Here is a 26,474-nt window from a genome sequence, read left to right on the forward strand (position 1 = left end):
CCTCTGTAGCTTTCTTTCTTCGTCAGTTCAGAGAAAACACCATGGCCCCATTGTATGACAATTAGCAATGTTTATGCAGGGACTCAATGTTTCTCTCTTACTGCATCTGTCTCTCCCCTCCTCACCCTTCCCCCCACCCAGGGGAAGTGACAGGGGATGCTTTATAAATATGTGAGGGGGCCTTGTCGGCCCTGCCTCCCCACAATAAGATGAGCTGAATAAATCTGAGACATGCCACAGGCTTTCCAGCACCTACAGACACTAACACACACATGCACACAAGTCAAAATTCTAAGTCAGGGTTCGGTCAATTCCTGGGGAAGAAAACAGCATCATAAAACTCTTATCACCTTAGAGCCCTCTGCACTTCAACGCATATCCCCATCCCTCTCAGTCTCTTTTGTCTTCTTCCTTTCTTCCTCTCTCTCTCTCTCTCTCTCTCTCTCTCTCTCACTGTTTGTCCTTGAGGTTGCAGTGTGTGGTGTCGGCGGGGTGGAGCGATGGGGGTGTGAAGAGGTGCAGAGCTTTGATGCTTGTTGGGGCTCACTCAGCAGGGCAGTACACGGTGCTGCATCTCGTCCCAAGGCTCTGTATAAATTCAACGCCAGTGACAATTTACAGCTCGCGCCCATCCTCGATATGACGCACTGAGCAGGGCGTCAAGCGTGTCTTGTTGCCATCTCGCCAAAGTGAGGCTAATTTATTACAGTGTAAAACCCACAGAGCAGAGAGAGGGGTGGGGCAGAGATTTAGAGAGGCCTTGGTTTGAGACTTGTGGTATAATGTGTTATAAAGCTGGCCAGTGTGACATTTTTTTTTTTTTATTGTATCACGTGTACTATGGTTGCAGTATGTTGTAGTGCATACTGAAGCCGATTTCCCCTCCTCATAGTGTGCCAAAGATATTCCATATTTCATCTGGTTTAATATAAAACCTAAGATGCTATTTAGTATCCAATAAGGTAACTCGTCGTACAGTTTAGTCTTAAAATTGTCCCACAGCCTTCCATGTCTTAAAGTTTGGAAAGAGATGATATTAAAAAAGTAAGCAAAATCTGCCTCTCCAACTCCTTGAATCAAATTTACTTTTAAATGTATTTAAATATATGCCATGATGCTTCAAGAAGGTCTTGACAGGGTTTCCTTTGTACCTGCTGAAGAAGAATGATGACGAAGATCTCAGTTAATTACATCACGTCAAAACTTATGAGATCGAACCCAAAGTTCCCAGGACTGCTGTCACAGAAAGAGCTGACCAGCACAATCAGGACTGACCTTCAGAATCTATTAGATTTATGTTGTTTTTCACAGGCACTTTTCTTCTCTCCAGTAATTTACATATTTATCAGAGCTGATCGTAGTTTGACATCCTTTAATTTTTTTTCTTCCTCTCGGCTAGCTGCGAGAGAATGAGCAGTAATGTGCCGTACACTGCAGCACATGACGTTGGCAGGTGAGAAATATGCTGAGAGAGCACTTTGATTTGGAAGTGTGGGCATAAATTTTGCCTCTGCCGCTTTCACTCACTCATTGTCACATCCCCCTCCTCTGCTGGGCTTCCACCCTCTTACTGTAGCCCTCCCTCACTTTCATTCACTCGCCTTCCCTTCCTTATTCTTACACTGTTATAAAAATTGTAATCATGTTCTCCAAACTACTGTGACAGGCCCACAGAGGACTGTGTGTGATAATATGAAGGTTAAAGAGGTTCATAATTTGGAGACATGGCCTCTCGGGAGTAAGTAATGTGCACCAGCATGGCAGCAGTGAAGAATTAAAGTCACAAAAACTGTTTGGATGCCAAGCATTATGTAAACTTCAAAGGTTGCATTGAAACATAATGAATGAGAAAACTGCTCATTTATCGATTAGTCGATGGACAGAAAATTATTCTGCAACTATTAATCATTTAAGTCATTCATCAAACAATTTGCTGATTCTAGCTTCTCCAATGTGTGTATTTGCTGTTCTTTTCTGTTTTATATCAACGCAAACTAAATATCTTTGGGTTTTAGACTCTTGGTTGAAATAAACAGGCAATTTTAAGATGCCACAGTGGGCTCTGGGAAATTGTGCTGTGCATATTTGACTATTTTTTGATCATTTCATACATTAAATAATGAATCTACTTATCAAAAGTATAATCAATAATTAAAATACTCATTTGTTTCAGCCCTAATGTACACACAAAGAGTGTAATGCAAACTCATAACACACTTAAAGAGGAAAATGTAACACATTTCAAAAATGAAGATGATGTATTGAACTATAACGTTTCCACTTATATAAATAAATTGGCAGTGATGTTGGTTTGAAATTCAGCTCAACATGGAAGGCATTTATAGTTGAAACATTGTTCTGGATTTTTTTTTCCTCCTAATACAATTTCTAAAAACTGCCTGCAAAGAAAGAAAAAGAGTTACATCATTTGTGTTGCCTTCAAAAGCTACCTTTCAGTCAAATCCCTTGCCTTCTCTTTTACTTTGGTCTTTCGTTCCCTGTCTTTATACGTCTCCCTCTCATGACAGCCCCCCCCACCCCCCACCCCGCCTGCTGATCTCTACTGACACCTTGAGGTCAGTAGATGCTGCTGCAGCACTGTACTCAACCATAACTTGACCCTAACCTTTATATTATGTCACCCACACACCTGAGTCAAAGATGTGATTCCCCATTACATACAGCCAAACTATGGTACTTGGTATGGTACTGGTCCCCTCTGGGCGTTGGGGTGCCTATGGAATTGTGGGATTTAATTTTGTGCTACAATGCTTGGCTGGGCACAGCCAGATACAGAGGAAGGCAGAGATACAGACACATAAACACAACAACTACTTGGGGAGCATTTGTGAGAGCCCTGAGGAGACAGTCTCTCACACACACACACACACACACACACACACACACACACACACACACACACACACACAAACACACAAAACAACGATGTGGAATAAACAGTGGATCCATTGTAAGCTCCATGATCCTGCTGTAAGAGATTGTTTTGATGAGGCAGCAAGGGCACACTAGCATTGAGACTAAATGTAGCATGGCCACGATAGTTGAATTCCCCAACAGTCGGGACCTTGGCAGCTGCCTCTGGTTTGGCTCAGAACTTTCTAGATTCTTGGTCTACTGTAGGGAAAAAGGCTGTGTGTATGTCAGCCTATGCTTTTTTCTTTCCTGATTGCTGCTTTGTACTGTAATATGTGTGTGTGTGTGTGTGTGTGTGTGTGTGTGTGTGTGTGTGTGTGTTTGCGTGCATGCATGCGTGTGTGTGTGTGTGTGTGTGTGTGTGTGTGTGTGTGTGTGTGTGCATGCGTCGGGTGTTCTTGTATGAGGAGCCTGTGTGGTGGCCCTGGGGTCGAGGCCAAAGTAGAATTTCTAAGTGATGGAATTTCACAGCCACCGAGCACCCAGCGGCCGGCCAAACCACAAGCACTCACATTTACAACAAACGGCCCGCCCCGCTCCACAGAGACTCCTGAATGGCAAAGCCATTTGTCTCTGTGAAGGGCAGAGGGAGCGAGAAAAGCGAAATAAAATCAGAGGGAGAGTACTTAAATGGAACACCGCTTTTTTTATTTACGACCCCTGACCACTCAAACAGACATTCCATGTGCACGCACACACGGAAGCACACACATACTGCTGTGAGGCTAAATTGGAATTAAGGAGAAGGAAAGGTGCATAGCCTGTTGCTAATTAGCATTTTCTCTGCTCAGCAGAAGTGGGTGAAGGAATCAATAAGATATTAAGTTTGTGTATAGCGATGAGGCACGCAATCACTTTCATTCATTAGCAACAGCAGATTTAAGAAAAACACTGGCCAAGAAAACAGCAACATTTTGACCTCTGTGATTTTCAACTTGGCATGTTTTTATGTTATTCGTTCTTTCTATTTGAGGAATGTAAGCAAGAATGATCCTCACAATATCTACGGTGATATAAAAGGTTAACTTAACCTCTTGCAATTTGACTTTCAGAGTAGAGTATTTTCACCATAGAATTTACCCTAAAATATTTCACAGCAGGAATCAAATGAACCGTTTAAACACTTGAGATTATTCTTGTGTAATAAGAAGTTTCAGATGTTGTCATTCATTCATCTCGCAGAATACATAAAAAAGGTTCTGAATTGTGTTGAGGAGAGAATCCAAGACCTCTCACTTTGTTTCAAAAAATCTCTGCATTTTAACATCTTCAGGTTTGACAAGTATGTTGAAAGATTAATTAACCCTTATTAATGCAAAAATCCACCAGTAGAGTGACTGAAAATGCTCAAAAAAGGTCTCCAAGGTACAACTCATCTGTCCAACAGAGTAAGAGCAGGGAGCAAGAAGTCTTCAGCCAGATCTGAACTCTAAAATCAAAGACCTCTATCACGTCACATCTGTTGCTGGCTGATCCCGACCTCTGTAGATGTATAATTCACCTTGCCAAGTTGAATATTCTGAGCCCTGTGTTGGTTTGATGTTTGATTCATGTATGTCTGTCTAAAAATGGATGGCCAGGTCAGTGTGTGTTTTGACCCAGCTTCTTACTCTAGACTGCAATAGGCTACATGTGTATCCAACTCTGATACCAACTTAAGATAAGAATTTATTCTCATTTAAAACTTAGTTTTTTGAGTTGCTGTCTACACAAACTTTGTGTTTAGTAACAACACCACCTCTCCTCTTTTGTCTTTACTTTTATATACATCTTCCTCCCCCTTCCTCCTCCCTCACTCCTCTCCCCCCGCAGACCATCTGAATCCAGAGAGGGAGAAGAAGCTGGTCTTTCTTTCAGCTCGTGTTCACCCTGGAGAGTCTCCTGCCTCCTTTATTTGTCAAGGTAAAGTTTTATGTTCGGTTGGTGCCCTGTTTACTGATTCAGATGCAGCACCACTGGTCTGTATGTTGTTTCACCAACATGTGTCAGAGTTCATTATATGTAGTGTTTAAAAAGTAAGCATACATTTGTATTTACATTGTTAATAGTCAGTGTACTATTCAATACATTTTCTGTATTTAGGAACACATACTATTTACTGTTTGCTATTACAGTAATAGACTCATGAATTTGAATATAGATTATATTTATGGACCATCTCAGATGGGTCACACAATAACACAACAACAAAACACTGTTCCAGCCAATCAGCAACAGGCAACAGTCCTCCAGATTAAAGGGGTACTCCAGCAAAATAGCATTATGCTTTCACATAGTTAGGGGATTTGCAAGTGACACATCAGAAAAAAAAGATTTGTTCAAAACAATGCAGCAGAGGCCGAGATATTTAGTTTTTAGACTCTAGTATGGGTTGAGCTCCAAAAATTCGAGATCCCACATGTCCCATAATGCTACTCAATAGCATATTTTGTTAGATTTGCCCTGCCTAAATAATTGCTCTCATATTTTGATCCAGTTTTCAGTACAGGTTTTTAGTTATACATTTGACAGATCAGGGTCATTTTCCCAGATTTTAGAAAGCTACCTCCAGAGTCAGTTAGACTGAGGAAGCGACTGATACAGAGAGGTGGTAGTCTGTCTGTCTGTCTGTCTATCTATATATGTCTGTCTATCTATCTATCTATCTATCTATCTATCTATCTATATATATATATATTATGGCTGTCAAAATAAAGCGTTAATTTCGATTAATTAATCTGAGAAAAAATAGCTAGTAGCTGGATTAAACACGGTTAAAATGCTGACAGCTAACGCTAAACGGTGTAAAGTTTGACTGTGTTTTACTGTAGAGGATTTAACACCGTATGTAACAATCTGCAGCATCTGTCGGAAAAACAACACAGATGGTGCGTTCAATGAAACTGGTAAACTACAGCCTCGTGGTGCATTTGAAGTTATTGTAAATGTCCTTTTCCCATCTGGTGGTTGTTTTTGTCATTCAACAGCAATTTATTAGTGAAATAAGTTATTGTTATTGTTATACATTATTATTAAATCATTTCATTTTGACCATATGGCCTTAGCAATAAACAAGCCATTCTTTAATGTCACCAACTGTTGTTTAGTACCCTTTTTTTTTCTTTTCTTTTTTTTAATTAATTAGATTACATTTTTAAAAAAAAATGTAATCTAATTAATTACATACTCTGTGATTAATTAATCGAAATTAATCGCATACATAATTAACAGTGCCTGAACCGATACTTTTTAAGAAAGTAAAAAAAGAAAAGAAAAAAGAAGGGTAGGCCTACTAAACAACAGTTGGCGACATTAAAGAACGGCTTGTTTATTGCTAAGGCCATATGGTCAAAATTAAATGATTTAATAATAATGTATAACAATAACAATAACTTATTTCACTAGTAAATTGCTGTTGAACGACAAAAACAACCACCAGATCGGAAAAGGACATTTACAATAACTTCAAATGCACCACAAGGGTGTAGTTTACCAGTTTCATTGTCAGCATTTTAACCGTGTTTAATCCAGCTACTAGCTAGCGGTAGGCTAACGTTAGCTGCTGTTGAGTATAGTGTTAACTAGCGTCACGTGCAGCGGTGTTTGTGTTGCCTGTATCGTCTTCAGAGCATCAGAGAGAAGCGCAGACATATCAGTGGCACCAGATTTCGGTAGCCAGGGTTGGCAGGAAGAAGATTTTTACAAGTAAATGTTCCAATTAACGATCCAGGCAGCACATTCTCGTCTTCCTCCTTCATTTTACAGTCCAATGGTGGCTAGAACGGCTCCGGGTCAAACGTCAATATGGAATAGATTAATCTGCGTTATTTTTTTTAACGCGTTATTTTTTCTCAGATTAATTAATCGAAATTAACGCATTATTTTGACAGCCCTCATATATATATATACACACATATATATATGTATACACACATATATATATATGTATAATATATATATATATATATATATATATATATATATATATATATATATATATATATATATATATGTATAAATATATATATATTTGCATATATATGTACAGTGAGGAAAATAAGTATTTGAACACCCTGCTATTTTGCAAGTTCTCCCACTTAGAAATCATGGAGGGGTCTGAAATTGTCATCGTAGGTGCATGTCCACTGTGAGAGACATAATCTAAAAAAAAAAATCCAGAAATCACAATGTATGATTTTTTAACTATTTATTTGTATGATACAGCTGCAAATAAGTATTTGAACACCTGAGAAAATCAATGTTAATATTTGGTACAGTAGCCTTTGTTTGCAATTACAGAGGTCAAACGTTTCCTGTAGTTTTTCACCAGGTTTGCACACACTGCAGGAGGGATTTTGGCCCACTCTTCCACACAGATCTTCTCTAGATCATCAGAGTTTGAGCTCCCTCCAAAGATTCTCTATTGGGTTTAGGTCTGGAGACTGGCTAGGCCACGTCAGAACCTTGATATGCTTCTTACAGAGCCACTCCTTGGTTATCCTGGCTGTGTGCTTCGGGTCATTGTCATGTTGGAAGACCCAGCCTCGACCCATCTTCAATGTTCTAACTGAGGGAAGGAGGTTGTTCCCCAAAATCTCGCAATACATGGCCCCGGTCATCCTCTCCTTAATACAGTGCAGTCGCCCTGTCCCATGTGCAGAAAAACACCCCCAAAGCATGATGCTACCACCCCCATGCTTCACAGTAGGGATGGTGTTCTTGGGATGGTACTCATCATTCTTCTTCCTCCAAACACGGTTAGTGGAATTATGACCAAAAAGTTCTATTTTGGTCTCATCTGACCACATGACTTTCTCCCATGACTCCTCTGGATCATCCAAATGGTCATTGGCAAACTTAAGACGGGCCTTGACATGTGCTGGTTTAAGCAGGGGAACTTTCCGTGCCATGCATGATTTCAAACCATGACGTCTTAGTGTATTACCAACAGTAACCTTGGAAACGGTGGTCCCAGCTCTTTTCAGGTCATTGACCAGCTCCTCCCGTGTAGTTCTGGGCTGATTTCTCACCTTTCTTAGGATCATTGAGACCCCACGAGGTGAGATCTTGCATGGAGCCCCAGTCCGAGGGAGATTGACAGTCATGTTTAGCTTCTTCCATTTTCTAATGATTGCTCCAACAGTGGACCTTTTTTCACCAAGCTGCTTGGCAATTTCCCCGTAGCCCTTTCCAGCCTTGTGGAGGTGTACAATTTTGTCTCTAGTGTCTTTGGACAGCTCTTTGGTCTTGGCCATGTTAGTAGTTGGATTCTTACTGATTGTATGGGGTGGACAGGTGTCTTTATGCAGCTAACGACCTCAAACAGGGGCATCTAATTTAGGATAATAAATGGAGTGGAGGTGGACATTTTAAAGGCAGACTAACAGGTCTTTGAGGGTCAGAATTGTAGCTGATAGACAGGTGTTCAAATACTTATTTGCAGCTGTATCATACAAATAAATAGTTAAAAAATCATATATTGTGATTTCTGGATTTTTTTTTTAGATTATGTCTCTCACAGTGGACATGCACCTACGATGACAATTTCAGACCCCTCCATGATTTCTAAGTGGGAGAACTTGCAAAATAGCAGGGTGTTCAAATACTTATTTTCCTCACTGTATATGTATATATATATATATATATATATATATATATATATATATATATATATATATCCACCTACAGTATCAGTTTGTGTGAGTGTGTTGTATGCATCATCATGAATCAGAAGAGTTGGCTTTTAGCCCGCTGTGTGCTGTCTGTTTTTCCAGCGCCGTCAGCTCCATTCCATTTGTATCGATTTAGGCTTGACGTCTCCTATTCCTCCCCCGATTCTGACGATGCCCCCTCGTTGTCCTTCCTTCTCCTTTTGTTTCTCAAAACTCAATTAACTGCCAGCCCGTCTTCGGTTTTCTTTTCAAGTCTAATTCCCCCTGTGTGTGTGTGTGTGTGTGTGTGTGTGTGTGTGTGTGTGTGTGTGTGTTTGATAGGTGTGATCGACTTCCTGGTGAGCCAGCATCCCGTGGCTCAGATCCTAAGAGATCATGTGATCTTCAAGATCGTCCCCATGCTAAATCCTGATGGAGTCTACCTGGGCAACTACAGGTACACATTCACGCATCTTTTAATTCTTAATTTTAATGCATTGCTATGTTGCATAGAATTCACACATTACATGTTATATCCTGCTGCGTAGGATTATATCCTCTTAACTCCACCTTTAGGGAGCTTAATGAATTCATATAGCTCACAGCAGTGCACTTGTTAGAAGATAGTATTTGGCCGTAGGGCTGTTCTCTCTGTCCATCCTCTCCTCCTCTCTGTCCTTAACACTACTGCTGCAGCTCTGTGGGCATCCTCCTCTCCTCTCTGTTCCTCTCTTCTCTTTCCCTTCTTCATAATTGCCTTTTACTTAATATGCTCAGCCCCAGGAATACTTATGTACACAGAGATAAGCGTCAGTAGCATGCTCCTAGTGTGTTTGTGAGTGCCATCTAGTGGCAGTGCCTTGTCACTGCCTCCAAAAATATTTGCAGGGTATCTCAGTTGCTCCCCAACAGTGACAATCTCTATAATGCAAGAAGATTCAAGATTTACTTTATTGTCATTTTCATGTGTACTTCTGTACATACAAAAAATTAAATATTGTTCCCCCAGCTTGTGTCAGTATAAAACAAGGAAATAAATAGAATACAAACATAAAATACAGCATATAGACATATAGGAGGAGTTTGGGCACAGAGTATTAAAGTGCAGTGAGAGTAGCAGTGTTACTGTAATATTGTTGACTGTGATTGGTGACTGCTTAAAGGCTATTTTAGCTTGCTTTCACATTGAGTGGCGATGAGCAGCGTGTTGACATAACGTGAGTAGCGATAGTCCTTACTTCACCAATCACACATGCTCATTTATATACATGCATGCATCTATGTCTCACACACACTAACACACAGACAGGCATACAGGATACAGTGCAGAGCAGACTGAAATGGATACATGCAGAGCAAAGAATCAATGTCACTTAACCTGGGATGAGTTTTTTGTTCATGGCTGGCTGCTCTGCTCAGTTGCTCCACAGTATCAGTAACTGCTGTATCATTACAAAGGGCTTTAGTAAATATCAAAGATACACAAGACAACAAACAGGTGCATCTTTACATGCAAACATCCCATTATAGCAATTGCAGGTTGCTAGTAACACTTAATAGTAGCAATCCACCTCTGTACAGTACCTGTTTACATCCATCCATTATATCCATATCCATACAAAAGGTTACAGTGGGAATATTTTGTCTGAAATACCTTTGCATTCCTTCACAACACATTTTGCGTTTCCCTAAACTGGCAGTGTAAAACTGTAAAACTGGACTGGACCAACACAATAAATGATCCTATGGATAAGAGGGGATGCAAAAAATATAGGTAATGCAAAACTTAATGCGAGGTAAACGTTAAAATCATTGCGAGGAAAGAAAATCCCACCATGAACTTTTGGGGGCTCTGTAATATATACTGTATATATTTACTTAAAGTGACTATATGTAACTTTTTTATGTTTTTGAAGCTCTGTCATTTTTCATAGAATGGTCTTAGATGACCTGTTAAAGCAAACAAGACTAACAGTGAAAAGAACGCCATTTGTATAGCTTTTTAGTAAGCTCTGGCCTCTGCCCAAGTTCGATTTTCTGCGAAGTCACAGAATGATTTGCAGGAGGTAGATGGGACTACAGTAACACAATCTTTTTTTAGATCAACTTTTTATTGTTTTTATATTTTTGAACATACAGAACAGACAAATACAATTGAACAAGAATAAAAACCCTCTTCCATCCCCCACCCTCTGCGGTCTCGAGGAAAACAAAACAAACTAATAAACAAAAAAAACAGAAATCACACCTTGCCTAGTCACTAGCCTCTAATTCTTGTGATGCTGAGGTCATTAGGGCTGATACTTATGCTGCTGCGCTTTCCCATAGGTTGATAGTTGATGATCTGGCTTTGTTAATCCTTGCTGTAGAGAGCTCAAGCATAACTATGTCTAGAAAATATGCCAACCACTGTTTTATACAAAGCGAGTGGGGGGGGAGCCAGCATTGAGCTATCATTTTCTTGGTTGCGGTTGAGCCAGCTAGCCAAACTTTCTTCTGTCTTCCAAGCAGGTGTAATCTAGAGTCGTCATTAAGTAACAAGACAATCGGGTCAGTAGGAATTCGACATCCTATCACATCAGATATTATTGATGTTGTTTTATTCCAGAACTCATGCACCTGTTCACATTCCCAGACCATGAAAGTTCCAGTTTGTTCAGGTTGACAGAATGTGCAATAGGGAGTGGGAATGACTTTAGAGACGTATCTCTTCTGAGGAGTCCAGTATGTCCTATGACATATGTTGAAGTGGATCTGCTGGTGATTTGGGTTCTTGGAACAATGGAAAATGTTGTCCCAAACTGTCTCTGCTCTCGCTCCCATTTCCTTGCTATTGGGAGTTCTCCTATGGATACTTGCATCAGTTTAGTATAGATCTTGGACGCTAATCTTCTCACAGGAAAATCAACACACCATTTAATGACTGGGTGCGGCTCAAGACTGTTCCCCCATGGCACTCCATAACATTTTAGGGCTGATCTTAAGCGCAGATACAAGAAGAATGATGTCCTGGTGACCTCAAAACTAGTTTTCAGGTCTTCAAAACTCAACATACCTTTCTCATTGAATAGCTGGTTTACAGTATAAATGCCTCTGTCACTCCACTGCTTACAAGCAAAGGGTTTGTTACCAGACATTAAGTGTGTATTGTGCCAAATTGGGGTGTTCAAATGCCACTTATTGGTGTAGCTCAGTTGCTCCTCCACCTGTTTAAAGTTGGTCAATGTGCTGGTAATAATAGGACCATAGGCTAGCATACACCTTTTTGGACACACACCTGCAAAGGCAAGGTCTTGCAGTCTTAGACTTCCAGTGAGGTTTTGCTCTATTTCTCTCCATGGAACTGTAGATGAGGGGTCCATCCACACTCTAAGGGAAAAAAAAGTGTAACTAGAACTGCAAGCAGTTATGACGGGGCCCAAGCCACCCACGCCAGTCGCCCCCAACGCCCCGGGGAGCGCGCGAAAGCGGAACCTGAAGCCGGGCGGCGGGGTGGCAAACGTCGCCAAATATAGAGAGGCGCGAGCCGCGATGTCTGCGGTTCGTTGCCGTTGCAAACGTAGTGGTCAACAGTTCACCTCCATGCATATACAGACGACCTATAACAATTCTCTACAATAAACAATCTTCTTAATCCCCCTGACCGCAGGGGACAGCAGTGAGAAATGAGAGCGTGACCGAGAGGGTGGAGGGGGGAGGCAGGTGTGATTGTTGAAGGAGCAGGGGAGGTGGTCAAGTTGGTGCAAATGGCGTCATAGGCGCCTATTTATGTTTTCCTCCGTGGGTGCTTCGTGGGAAATTAAGCATCAATGCCACCGACATAACCAATCACACTATGACAGACGCTCCACTTAGCACCAACTGCAATGTTTAATTGCACGGAATTGGCGCCTATGAATGGTGTTGATTTTGGATTGAAAAAGTGAGAGAAAAGAGTTGAATTTGTCCACTGTGAAGGTTGTAGAAACTTTGTCAGGTGGGTTAAGAAGTTAGTTTATTGTAAAAAAAACAAAGGAGCACGCAAAAGTAAAAACCAAAACCTAGCGGTAAGAGGCAAACATCAGTAAATATTGAGAAGTGTGAGCTGCAAGGTCTGTGGTACATTTCCATTGCAAATATCCCATTAACAATGAGTAAAAGGGCCAAAACTCGTCTACGTTGATTATAGCGCCCCCTAATGGCCGATCTTCGCCAAATTTGGTACAGAGGCATGCCGAACGAGCACCACAAGTTTCGTGTTGATTGCATGTACTGTGGCAGAGATATTGCAATTGCAAATTACCCATTTAAATGCATTGAGTTATTGGCCAAAACAAATAAAGGTTGCTTATAGCGCCCCCTAAAGGCCGATCTTTGCCAAATTTGGTACAGAGCATCGTAGTGGGATGTTGAACAAAGTTCTCAAGTTATTTGCTGATAACATTTAATTTAATTTGGCCGAGATATGATATGATATATGTGTGGTAGCTAGCTAGGAAAATTTGTTTGGTCTTCAAATGCGCATACTTTAACGTAGCAAAATTCCTTGGGTAACTTTTGGTCACGTCTATCTGGAGATGCTACGTACCAGGTTTCGTGCTGATCTGTCGCACGGCCTAGGACAAGTTCGAAAAAGTTGGTTTTGCGCATTGCGCGATATTGCGAAAAAACCTTTCGGGCGAAAATGGGCGTGGCCTAGATCATGTGATTCAGCTTGATTCAAGGAAGACGTGGATATAAGAATTTCTAATGCGCGATGTGTAATGTTACACATCGTTGAGTTAAAAGCAAAAAAACATTATAGCACCACCTAGTGGTCCACATGTGTAATTTTTGGTAGGTGTGGTCCATGACCCATTGTCTATCTACCCTGTAAATTTAAAGTTGTTCACGTTAGTGTAAGTAGTAAATTTAGACTTGGGTCCCATAGGCCACGCCCACTTTGACCCCCTCAGTACCCCACTCAAGGGTTGGCCTCAGGATTGGCCCTAGATGGTACCCAACAAATTTTGTAAAAATCAGATGAGCGGTTCATGAGATATAAACTTTTTGTACTTGTAGCGCCCTCTAGTGACCTATTTTCGTAAAACGCGTGAGCAACCTCCAGAGGGTCACGACAAGCATGAATCTAAAGTTTGTCGTTGATAGCATTTATTTTGGCTGAGATATGGCAAAGTTGCTGTTTTCATAGTTAGCTACACAAATTTGTTTGTACGTAATATGCACAGTTTTTTTCCTATCAAAATAATTTCTATTAACTCTTTGTCCGGCCCATCTGGAGATGCTACCTGCCAAATTTCGTGCCGATCGGTCGCACGGTCTAGGAGGAGTTCAAAAAAGTAGGATTTTGATAAATCGTGATTTTTCACGCATAAAAGTTTAGGCGGAAATGGGCGTGGCCTATATCACGTGATTCAGTTGGATCCAGGGAACACGTGGATGTATGGTTTTTGAATGTACGGTGGGCCAAACGCGTTTTTTCTGCTATAGCGCCACCTAGTGGTGGAAGTGGGTCTATTTTTGTGCCTGAGGTCCTTGCAGAGTTCTGGACCATTCCTGAAAATGCCAACCCCCCACCATGTACGGTTTAGGCTGTAGTCAGAGTTTTAGGCGGAGAAGAATAATGACTATGATGATGATTAAACAGTAGAAAAACAATAGGGTTCTACAGCCCTGCTGTGTGAACGGCATAGCTTTGCTATTGCCCGTTCTTGCAGACTCGGGCTTGGACCCCTAATTATTTTGTGAAGCATTCTAAAAGCAACTGCAGTCTATTAACATTACTTGTCAATTACAGGATGTACAAGATCTTTTCTTGGAGGGGGACCATGACAGAGTGACAGAAGAGTCTGCCAGTGGAGTGCTTTTACCACCCATCCAGTGCCCTCTGAGGCCGCAGACTATGGCAGAACTGAGGGCAGCCATTAACCCTGTGACTCCCTCCTAGGACAATGGCGGATAGCTTTACAAGACTGCACTTAACTATGTGATTCTTCACACATAAACATGGCAGGATAACACAGGAAAACCATTTTGTTGTTATTTTAAAATGACAAATACCACTACTACTTTATATGTAGTACTGATTTTAATCCTTAACAGTTTTTGAAATGACATGCATTTACAGTATGGACTCCAGCAAAACAGTTAAAGCTGTACCTTTTCAATGAATAACAATATTATATATATATATATATTCAAGTAAGAATTTGACTCTATATTGCATAACAAATTACAGTAAATGCAATGATAATGCATATGAGGGTTAATGTCTACTGGCCTATGCAAAAGGGTACAAGTCCCATTTCGTGACTTAAAACAGTGTAAGTGTAAAACACTGTGTAAAAGTGTAAATAGTCAAAATCCACAGGCTGACGTTGCAGAACTTCCTGAAGCCTTCTCAGCAGTCTCTCCATAAATTGCCTCCCAGTCAAAGGTGCCTGTAATTATACACAACTTAGTGAAATCGGATGAGAAATGTAAAAGTTATGCCTTTAATCCAGAAATACCACATAAATACTTGTTTTTGTTTACAGGCAAGTTTATACATTTATGTCCAAGTAAACCTTTAACCGATAATACTTTTGACTGATTAACACTATAAGTTAAACAGTTAAAAAATATTGTACTGGATTGGTTCACATGATAATGTTAACTGTTATGTTCAGCTAAGGTAGTTTTTCAGTAACTGTGTTTTCCCAGTTTTAGGAAATGTCAGTGAATGCGTTCTGCCTGTTAGTGTGATTTGCCTAGAAACCTGTCAGTCAGCAGCTATACTTGTGATTGAAGGAGAGTTATGGGGGAGGGGCGTTAAGGTTCCGTGCCAGTGTTAGTGGCAGGTAGAGAGAGCGGAGCTCGTTGTCTTAATACATCCATGACGGAGCTAATGGGAGACGCAAGCGAGTCAAGCCTTGTGCACCAGCAATAACACTGGCCTTAGGACTCTTAAAGGACAGGAATTACTGTTATTATAAATATTAGATTATAGAAGATAGATTGACATCCCCGGCGGGAGACTTAGCTACAATTAGCCATTAAGAGAACAGTTCTAACCTCTGCCAAAATTACATTAAAGGCCTACATTAAAAGTTAAGACTAAACCAGCCTGCTTCTACGTGAAAAAAAGAGATAAACTTACTTAGATTTGGAGGTTCCAGGTGAACTTGTGGAAGCCATTGCAGATTTAAAGTTAAAACACATCTGTGAGGATTCCTGTGGAGCTGTCTCTCCCAGTAGCCTATGCAAATTAGCTGTAAACCATGCCCTCTTTGTCCCTCCCCTCAGGCCCCTCCTCCCTACGCCAAAACAGTGACAGAAAGTTGAAACTTTTGTAAAAATCCTGACAGCGTAAAAAAAAACTGTCACTGAAAAAAGACCAACATCAAGAAAAAATGTAGATTGACATTGAAAAACCTATCATAATGCAAACAAATGTCAAAGTGAAATAAAATAATAGCATTGTGAGATTATTACTTTTTGATGTTTGTGTTTTTATATTTTTTATATTATATTTTTTACATTTTTCAGTGCCATTACTGTTGTTTCAATGCCACAGGTTACTGTCACTGTTCTAGCTCCATACAAGCCCCACTCGATGGGAAATGGCTGAGAGTGCAAGCCATTGGTTGAGACTATGGCTGTGGGATTCGCATATAAAGTACGCACCATGTCAATGAATTTGGCACCCAAACCAAGCATCTCCATTGCTTGCCACAAATAGTTCCACTCTAGGCAGTCGAAAGCCTTTTCCGCGTCCACTGATATCACTGCTGCCGTTGTTGGAAGGTTTTTGGCTTCTTCTATTACATGAAATAGTCTGCCTACATTGTCTGCAGCATGACGCTTGGGTATAAAACCTGATTGGTCGGGGTGGACTAGTTTCTCGATAAAGCGCTCTAGGCGGAGAGCCAAGACTTTGGAGTAAAGCTTAATATCAGTCCCGATGAGGCTGATGGGCCTGAAATTTGAGCAATCCGTAGGATCTTTTCCCTTCTTTGGCATGACAGAAATTAGCGCAATGTTGGTGGAAAGTACCCTTTTCTATGGCTGAAGTTAAAGCTTGTAAAATGGTAGGTCCTAATATGTCAAAATACTGTAGAAGAAGTTCTAATGGAATTCCATCCAACCCTGGCGTTTTCCCTTTTTTAACTGTTTTTAATGCTGATTTAAGTTCCTCTAACGTTATCGATTGACCCCGTTCTTCTGCCTCCTCTGGGTCAAGAAGAGGCAGGTTTAGCTCTTTTAGGAACTCCTGGCACTGTGTCGGATCTGGGTTGCAGGAGGACTCATACAACTTTGAGTAGAAGGATTGAAAAGTGGCGCTGATATCGTTGAGATACCTCGATCTGTGCGGATGCTGTTGATAGTAGCTCTGGATTCGCTTTGTTTTAATTTCAGAGCAAGCAATTTGCTTGGTTTACAGCCATTAAAATAGTAATTTTGCCTCACTCTGTGCATTATGAACTCAGCTCTCCTTCTTTGCAGATCATTCAGCTCTGTTCGACTTGTGACTAGAAGAGTATGTGTAGATTTAGAAAAACAAGTCTTAAGAGACTGCTCTAACAATTTACAGTGTTCTTCCAACTCCGCAATCCTTGCCTCTCTTTTCCTCTTCAAGTTGACCGCGAAGGAAGATGACAGTAACACATTCTGATGGGTCACAGATTTCTTTGTTACACCGGAAAAGCCTGTGTTAGCATATCTAGCCTTTTGAGCCAGGTAAAAGGAAGCAGATGATTTCCTTATATAGGCCTAATTGTATTTTAATGTTATTTTAAAGTTATCTGTTGTAGTTATGGTTGATACTGGGGTACCATCACAGAAAAGAAGGAAATTAAACGAATTACTAAAAGCTAGAAGGGAAAGTGAAAGACAACGGGTGATAACGCGCGTCACACTCGGTCGGGCTATCAACAGATGGAGACAATTATGGGATTTTAAATGATTCAAAACCCCGAATTCGCACGCAGGTATGTAATATCTCTATTTCGTTAATAAAATAACTTTACAATGTGAGATGTGGTTGTACGTCAGTAGCCCACATTAAATTACGTACTCCTTCCATTTAGCGCAGATTCCTTTTAGTCCGTGTTTGTGTTGGCCTACTATTTTCTTTTCCCTTGTCCCCCTGTAACGTTACTTGTATAAAGCGTCCATGCGTTTCATTAAATGCGCTATATTAATTGGTTGCTACAAAAAACTCTTAATGCTTTGGCTCGTGACAGTGAGACCCGGTTTAGCTCAGGAGACATCTAAAGTATGCAACGATGCATCTGTATTGTATTCTCTTATTGTAAATTAATGATTTTCTGTCTGAGCATAACATTCATCGCAACTGTATGACCTCCCCATAATGCTTACTCGGTAATGTACAGTGGGCAATAAAGCACCGTAAAAAAAAGACCTTTACGACAGCAGGTGTGGTAAAAACACTACCGCTTTTGTCCAAAGCGGCTGCTAGAATCAACACAAACTGAAAGTTACATAAAGCCACTTTAAAGGTACCCTGTGTAGTATTTTGTAAACAAATGTACTGCATTGTGTGTACATTTTAGCCCTAATTAATGTGTTGAATGTATTTCCTCATAAATCACTGTCTAATTACTACTGTCCGAATATTGACTGTGAATTCCATGTACTCTTCTTTCTGCTAACAATGTCATGATGCAATGTGTCACATTTTATAAAAACAAAATGGGTGGCTCTGCACCTTTTTTTTATTTATTTTTTTATTTAACCTTTATTTAACCAGGTAGGCCGTTGAGAACAAGTTCTCATTTGCAACGGTGACCTGGCCAAGAATAAAGCATGAGCGTGCAAGACAACATACAGTGATGAAACAAAATAACTATGATTCATAAGTCTGAGGTCTTGATGTACTGCTCTAGAGTGAACTATCCAGAGTCTATATAGGGAGGAGTGAATGACAGAGTGATTTTGGACACTTTGGATATTTACATTTGTTTGCTAGCAGTCTTCTTCCTTGCCTGTGTTGGTGCATTGCTACATTTAATAGATCAGTGGAATAGTGTACTATTGGCAGGACTTGTATGTGTGCACAAGATGAAAATAAAACCCACTCTTAGAAACATTTCTCCACAGCGCCACTAGTGGTCAAAAACTCAGCAGAGTACCTTTAATCATTTGTAATATTTTTTCAAAGGCAGACCGCATTATAGTTTTCCATTAAAGCTGTGTGTGTATGTGTGTGTGTGTGTGTGTGTGTGTGTGTGTGTGGGTGTGTGTGTGTGTGTGTGTGTATACAGGTGTTCTCTGATGGGTTTCGACCTGAATCGCCACTGGCAGGATCCCTCTCCATGGGCCCACCCCACGTTGCACGCTGTCAAACAACTCATAGTTCAGATGAACCAAGACCCGGTGAGCGAGCAAGCAAGCACGCATGCATGCATGCACACATGCACACACACACACACACACACACACACACACACAAATATGCACACGTCCTACATACTGTGTTCAACATTTCTTCAACACAGCAATGTCTGCTGGTCCCAAGAACAGTTTCTGTCTCCCTGCTTGGTTCAGCATGTTCCTCCAATCTGTGTTTAGGGTGTGTGCACTGGGGAGCACGGATAGGCTCGTCAGCACCCTAGAATGTCAGCTCGGCTCTCCTGGCCATTCAAAACATATTACTGAAGCAAGTCTCTATGCTTTCAGTCTCTAACTCTACTGTAACTTTTTCCTTCTCCAGTTTTAGTCTTTCAGTCAGAGGAACGCTACACAGCCAGGCAAGGGATTTCTCTCTTTGTTCCTGATGTTAATTATAAGCAGAGCGGCAGGTTGGTGGGATTATTGAAGGTCAGTGTGTGTCCTGGGAATACTCTGCCCTTTTGTACACTCCTCTAATCCTGATAAGAGAGGGAGCGGGCTGGGGCGGGATGCAGGGCAGGCCAGAGATGGGGTGAGGCGCAGGGCTGGCATCGGGCAGATTAACCTTTTCCCCCGGCGCTGACAAACTGATCGATAGACTCTGTCATGGCAGGGTGATCCACTCGTGCCTGTCATTCACACACACTCACACACACATACTCACCCTGAGCAAACACGCATACACATAATAACACTCTCTCGTCACACGAGAATACTGCGATGCGCAAACAAGTGTTCTCAAATGCATACAATAAATTGTTACAATCGCACCATTATATAGAGGAGTTCTTCCCAACCTTGGGGTTGAGCCCCCCTAAAGGGTCGGGAGATGAATCTAAGGAGTCATGAGGTAATTGCAGGTGTAGGAAATTAAGAAAACACACTAAATTATATTAATTTTGCAGACTTTTAATCAATTTTTGCTCTTTTCTTGTGAAACAACTGATGATTGCCTTTAGTCTTGCAGAGTTAATTTGGAGGCTTGGGCAATCGCTACTCTTCTCTCTCTCTCTCTCTCTCTCTCTCTCTTTCTCGCCACAGCCAGTTAATCCCATCAGACACACTACTCATGTCTGGGGCTCCCAGATGCCAGTTTCAATGCCAACTCTGCAGCCTGGAGGCCCTGTGCTGCTGCCCTCCATTCATGCTCATCTCACTCAGCGGGCATAGTGTCTAATGAGGTTACCAGGGTTGGAGGGCTCCGCTGGAGGACTCCATTAACAGGAGATCAGCAGCAGAACAGTTGGGCTAAACTACCATATATGGCCCATATACTAGCTGCTAACTCAGTGTGGTCATTTGTTTACAAACTAGGAGACTGAGAGGAAGCTGGAATGGGAGGTCAATATCAATTTTAAGGTGATATTTCATACTGTACCCTACAATTGTGCCTAAAAACTAGAGTTTGCAAGTAAGGGTAGTTCTGAATCAAACACAGATACATTAACCTAACAATTATTTGTCGGAGAAAGATATTAGCCTATACTTTATGACGTTGATTTGTCTGAAAATCTATTCAGGTATGCAACCCAAAGTGTGGAGAACAGTTCGTAGAGGTTCAGCGAGTCACTCACACAGGTGGCTGGGGGCCACAAGATAGCTAATATAGCTTTATTAGCAGCCCTTGTTTGTCATTGTAATGTTGTTGTTGCTTGCTGTTAAATTTGTAATAGTGTGTTAGGAATGCTGGTCTTGATGCTGATGCTGTAACAGGACGAACACAGTAAATGTCAATGTGTGTTGCTATAGGCTACAATAAATTGTAATGGACTGTTCCTCATAAGCACAGTTAAATCGGTAAAGGCAGAGTTACATTTTCTCAATTTTTCTACATTCACAACATATTGCAATAATCCTTCTCTTACACTGATTGGAATCAACCCAAGAACAACAAACCCCTGCGTTCAAAAAATACCATTGAGGTTGTTATTGTCTTTCGGAGTTACAGCTTTAACTTTTAAGTGAAGTGTGGTGGTAGGCATGCGACTGCAATTATGTTTGAATACTTTAAGTTTATGACACCTGTTGAATTCAAGATAACACTGAAATAACTAAAGAACTATAACCTGATAACTTCGAACCATGATCATAACTTTAGAAAATGAAATGAAGTCCCTTTGTGGTGATCATAAGGCTTGACAGAAAATCCTGGTTACAGCAGAAACAAGGAAGTTAAATTGTGTTTTTGATAAATGTGCATCTCTAGGTACCATTACACATGATAATTCATGCCCTTGCATGATTTGGGTGATTGCCTAGTAATACAACTCTAATAACAGTGATTCAGTGTGGTCCACTGTATTTTCTCATTCAAGTTGTTCAGTATGTGTTTCTTTCTGAGTGACAAGACTAAAAACTGTATGCTGATGTCAAGTCATCATATTTGGGCTGTTTAGTCTTTCTAAGTTTCAGTAATCTTAAGGTATGTTCCTTATTATCAGTAAAACCAATGCAGATTGTGAACGCTAATTTTATTTGAGGTGCTGTGCAATTTTCTTTGGCTTTTTATGTACATAAATCTGACGTTCATGACGTTTTGTCCATCACCACGATTTCTTCACTACTTTAGATACCCACAGTTAAGTGCGTAAGGCATCATAACTCAAAGTCACATTGCCATCCGTTGCACAAAGGAGCCCATTCAGTTTGAAACCCCATCAACCATTCTTGTGACAGACACCCTCGTCACTCCAAAGTGATTCTCCATCATTGTGAATTCAGCTGCACTCTCTTTCTGCTGGTAAAATACCTTCCTTGTTCTGTTCAGGCAATAACTTCAATAACTGGCTGCGCGTTTCTAGACAAGTGGCATTTAAATCAAAGCTTGTTGCAGGAGCAATCTAAGCTGCATTGGTATTGTTGGCTGGAAACTTTTATTTGACAAATATTTGTATATAAATTCAACACTGCTCAGAACATTTGCACTCACTAGTGTTTATGCAAACTCTGTCTGAACAAGAAATGATCTTTTAAATTCAATGACTTAAAGTCCCATCAGCCGGCTCGCTTGGAACGGTTATATTATTATATGAAAATAGAGTACGTACAGTTACAGTTTGGCATCAAGAGTATACATTTGTCACTCCTCACAACAAACAGCCTGCATAAAGAGAAACTGGGGAATGATAAAATATTTTTTCCCCTTCAGAGGAAATGAAATGAAAATTAAAGGTTATTTAATATGAATTGTATATGTCTAAAATGACATTCCCATACAACAAAACAGCATTCTCAATAATGTTTCGAGGGTAACATATTTTCTCCCAGATGTTTCAACATGTCCTCGTACTGGAGCAGGCGCACATTGTGAAACGGTTGCAGTTTTAAACATGTGGTTAAAGTTGTGAATTGAAACAAAACTACTTGATTAGGTCTAAGAAAAGATCATGGTTTGGTTTAATTTAGTTTGTTACGTAACTTAAGTTATGTACAAAAGTTAAAATAACTCAACATTGTCCTTTGGTGCCACGCAGGACACAAACAGTTGTCTGGGTGAAAGTCTCGTCTTTGTTTGACCCATCCATCCACCCCGACCTCCTCAACGGACTTTGATTAGAAACATATTTGTGATACATCAACAGCAAACGTAATCTGAGAGAAAATATGTTTCCCTGGAAACGTAATTGAGAATGCAGTTTAATTGTATTGGAACCTAATTTTTAGGAGACAGGGCTGCACTGAGAATCAACACCCTCGCTGCTCAAGCTGATTGACCTGTTGCTACAAAATGACGATGAAGCAGATAAGTAAATTAACGGAATGGGTCACGTAATTCAACAGTATGGCTCTTTCATGTTTTTTAAAGTTTTGGAACAATGGAGTTCTATGGCACAGAGACACCAGCTAAACTTAGCACAAAAAGTAAGGAAATTAAGAAAGAAAAAAAGAAATTATTTCTCTGAGGTAATTATTTTTGGCAATACATCTTATACCATTGGAAAGCCTGTTTAGTTCCCTTTCAAATGGTGCCCCATTTGTAAGAAACATGCATTTGTGGGATGAGCAGCAGCGCTGAGTATGTGGGTTGTGCCCATGAAAAATTTGCCAAATCTTCTCTGCCAATGCCAAACAGCTTATTCTGCCATTGACTCGTTTGGTGTTTGGTGGATTGGATGATTGAAGTTTGAAGAAACAAGACATATTGGCAATTTAACAATTTATTCATTTCACAAACAGCAGCCTCAGTAGCGTGTGGAAGAACCATACACAGCCACAACAGCCTGACACCTCCTCCTCATGCTGGTCACCAGCCTGGTCACACACTGCTGTGGGATGGCATCACATTCTTCAACCAGCATTTGTCGCAAGTCAGCCAACGTGGTTGTGTTGGTCACTCTGGCACAAACAGCACACCCAAGCTGATCCCACAAGTGTTCAATGGGGTTGAGGTCAGGACTGCTAGCAAGGCAATTCCATCCAGTCTCATCAGGGGAAGTGTTGTTTATTGTAACAATATAAAATATATTTATACATACTAGCCTTATTCTTTAAGCAACCTTGGGTAGTTTAGGAGTTTGTGGGCCAGTTACTAGAGTGAATATTTGGCTACGTCCATCAGGTGACAAGGAAGAGGACTCCACTGGAATGCTCATGTTGTACTGTGTCTACTGGTGGTGTAATAGAGCAATGATTTGCTACCATGTGAACCATAGGATCAAGATGTTCAGCTGTTAGTAAATCAACAGTTCTGTTAGTGAGTTTATTTGTTTTTCTGCCTCCAGGAGTCCAAAACTGCTTAACACAGCTTTAAAGGGAGCTTGCACATATTCTTCACATAATAAATACAATATGAAATGTAAAATAGAGGTGTGATCAAGTATAGCCATTGTGTGAATGGCGACTAAGTATATCCTCATAAGCTGGCTGTAAACTTCTCTCCATCCATCTGAAGGCAAGTTTGCTCAAGCTGTTTCATAAAATTCCATCATTTACCATCTGCAGCTGAACATTGGTCAGCAGGGAAAATGGCTGAAAAAGTCAGTGATGCAAGAAGCTATAATCTGTTCCCAAGCTACCCTGTTGTTTGTTTTGAAAAGAGAGAAATGGAGAGGGAGAAAAAAAGGAAAAGAGACCAAAGAAACAAATGGACCCATCTCCTTCCTAAAGCGTTGCTTTTCCAGCTCATTTATCAAAAGCAGGAGAAGAATTCTTTGCGATTGGCTGATTACCAGAAGCATTCATCACTGGCCGACATCCCCACCAATTTGACACTGCCATTTTGGATAATTTGTTAAAGATGACAAAGAGGTCATTGTTACCTTGGCTTCTTTTTGACCTTTTTAATATTAAAAAACTAATTTTCTATCTGAAACAAATGTATTAGGTCCTGTCACAGCACCTAGATGATTTTGCACCTTAAAATCCTCCCTAAGGCCCACTTCTGTGTGTCCAACGGCCTCACTCTTTTTCTGTCTCTGTCTCTCTTTGTTCAATAGTCAGATTTGCATTTTACTGTACTGTATGTGTGAAGCAGAAGATCTCTGTCTGTCTTATTCTCTGCCTCCCTCTCTTCTCTCTCTTCTCTCCATGTGCGTTGTCCTCTGGTGTCAGCCATCCATTTCTGATCTATTTCTGAGATTTACGGCCAATTTTACCCCATCATCCCTGTGTCGTTTCAATCCCTCCATCATCCCTCTTTTATTCTCCCTCAGTTGGAAACTGAATTGTCTGCTTTTCACAGGAAGATATAGATAAAGTTCTTACACTCTGGCAATTTGTGTGCCTTTTTATCAACTTAGTTTAGGGGCTTTTACTTTATCTTAATTATTTACATAATAGTTCAAATTATTTTTTCAATACCTCCCCTCTTTACCTCTTTTTCCCCTTTACCTGTTCTCCTGGCAGGCCCTCCGAACAGATGTGGCAGCTTATGTGGCACTAACAGGCCCGAAGCAGAGGGCTGCCTGCGCCCGTTCAGGCTGATTACAAGTCACCTCTGTGTTCATAAACAGACAAATACCGCCATCAATTTGAGAGCACAGTGCAGACTGAGAGGGAGGGGGGAGGTAGACAATGAATGAGACGGAGACAGACGGAGGGAGAGTTTTGTGTCATTTACTCTGGTCCATGAAGCAGGTCATGCCATCTGCCATGTTCTGTCACTGCTACATCATTAGAGGGTCACTGACCATGTGCCCCCGCGACCTGAATTGGCTTCTCTATCTAATGAAATGTTGGCTAGAGTTTTACAGTGTATAGGTGATATGACAGTTCTTCTTTCCATCATTTTTATGTGATGAAGTTTGACTAGATATAAATGTTTGATGCTCACACAGTTGCACAAATCCACACCTATAGCTCCACTGGAATAGGCTAGTACCTTGCTAAAGGGCACTTCATCAGTCATTGCCTAGGTAAATGAGAGGTTTCCACTCTTGCTTTCTCTGCCCAGATTTAACTTGTTGACTTGAGGTTGGAATTGACCATTTGCTAAATCCACCCCACCCATCATAGTTTATCAGCCATAACTAAGTACAGCAGGGCTGTCGAGCTATGAATTCCTCCACTTGTTAAAACATTGTGCATTGGGCCTTATTTTTAATTTATTTTTTTAAACATCTTTTTATTTAGGGAGTGTAGATCAATCAGCAAACCATACACAGATTCCCTACCCTCCAACCCCGCACTCCCACAGATACACATTAGCACGTGCATACACACGTTCACATATAAACATGAACAAATCAGAAACAACAATAGTAAAAATGTTAGTTTCTCAAATGATAAGAATTGTGAAAATTCATTTTTCCAAAAAAGTAATATTCATTTTTTTGCAGTATGTTATGGTTATTAATATTCTGCTTTTTTTCTTATCCACCTGAAAATCTGAGAAGTCATTTAATAAATATTGGGCCTTATTAAGATCGGCTCTGTATATTAAGAATTGTGACAGTGTGTCTGCTCTAACGTAAGCTGCAAATATTTGCATGTCCGGCTCTTTTGAGTACTGCTTACAGTAATGTTCGTAACCTAACACAGTGCTACTTCCAAAGCCAATGGGTTACAGCGTATGTAAAAACAAACAGTAGAACAGACTAACATTAGCGGTTCTATCCTGCTCTATTGGATTTGGGGAGTTTTACTCAGTCTCAATCTACATTTAGCAATCCCATGTCTTTCACATGGATCATCAATTGGTGAGGATGCTGAGTTTTTGCCTGGGACATGCAGCTTTAGCCTCAGTCTTTTAGCACGATATCATGTATGTGGTCATCAAATGCATTGTTATGACCCCTTCACATGGATCTCCTTAAAATGAATCGAAGGTCAGCAGGAGTTGGCTTTTCAACCAACTTCTGAAACTAGCGTGAAATTAGCTGGCTAGCTACAACTGATAAAATCTGCTAGTGACACCAACAAAATCAACATTCGCCAGCTGTAAACGAGAAGCCTGGTTTTGTCTGCCTCTCTCTGAAATCAAGGACACATTTTTCTGAAAATTAACAGGAGTTTTGAATGATTTATCTGCCAATGTTATCATCGTAAACTGCATAAGTGTTGCGCAAAAACAGAAAGCTTGACAGCCATAGCAACATTGTC

The 26,474-nt window shown here is 40.6% G+C and overlaps 1 protein-coding gene and 1 long non-coding RNA gene across 4 annotated transcripts in view; one reads left to right on the plus strand and one right to left on the minus strand.

The window, feature by feature from the left end:
• The window catches only part of agbl4 (ATP/GTP binding protein-like 4), a 461,627-nt gene that overhangs the window by 417,129 nt on the left and 18,024 nt on the right, over nucleotides 1-26,474 (plus strand). For all 3 annotated transcript variants that reach the window (XM_036007246.1, XM_031307356.2, XM_031307355.2), the window contains 3 exons: nucleotides 4,747-4,836; nucleotides 8,907-9,021; nucleotides 18,809-18,920. In XM_036007246.1, coding sequence (XP_035863139.1) covers nucleotides 4,747-4,836; nucleotides 8,907-9,021; nucleotides 18,809-18,920 — 317 coding nt within the window. The remainder of the gene's footprint in view (nucleotides 1-4,746; nucleotides 4,837-8,906; nucleotides 9,022-18,808; nucleotides 18,921-26,474) is intronic.
• On the minus strand, nucleotides 14,613-15,766 carry LOC118496253. Its single transcript, XR_004898786.1, has 2 exons — nucleotides 15,682-15,766; nucleotides 14,613-14,983 (listed from the first exon to the last, which is right to left on the minus strand). It is a non-coding gene; the product is annotated as an uncharacterized LOC118496253 (long non-coding RNA).

Source organism: Sander lucioperca, chromosome 11, assembly GCF_008315115.2.
Source record: "Sander lucioperca isolate FBNREF2018 chromosome 11, SLUC_FBN_1.2, whole genome shotgun sequence".
In the NCBI taxonomy this organism is placed as follows: Eukaryota; Metazoa; Chordata; class Actinopteri; order Perciformes; family Percidae; genus Sander; species Sander lucioperca.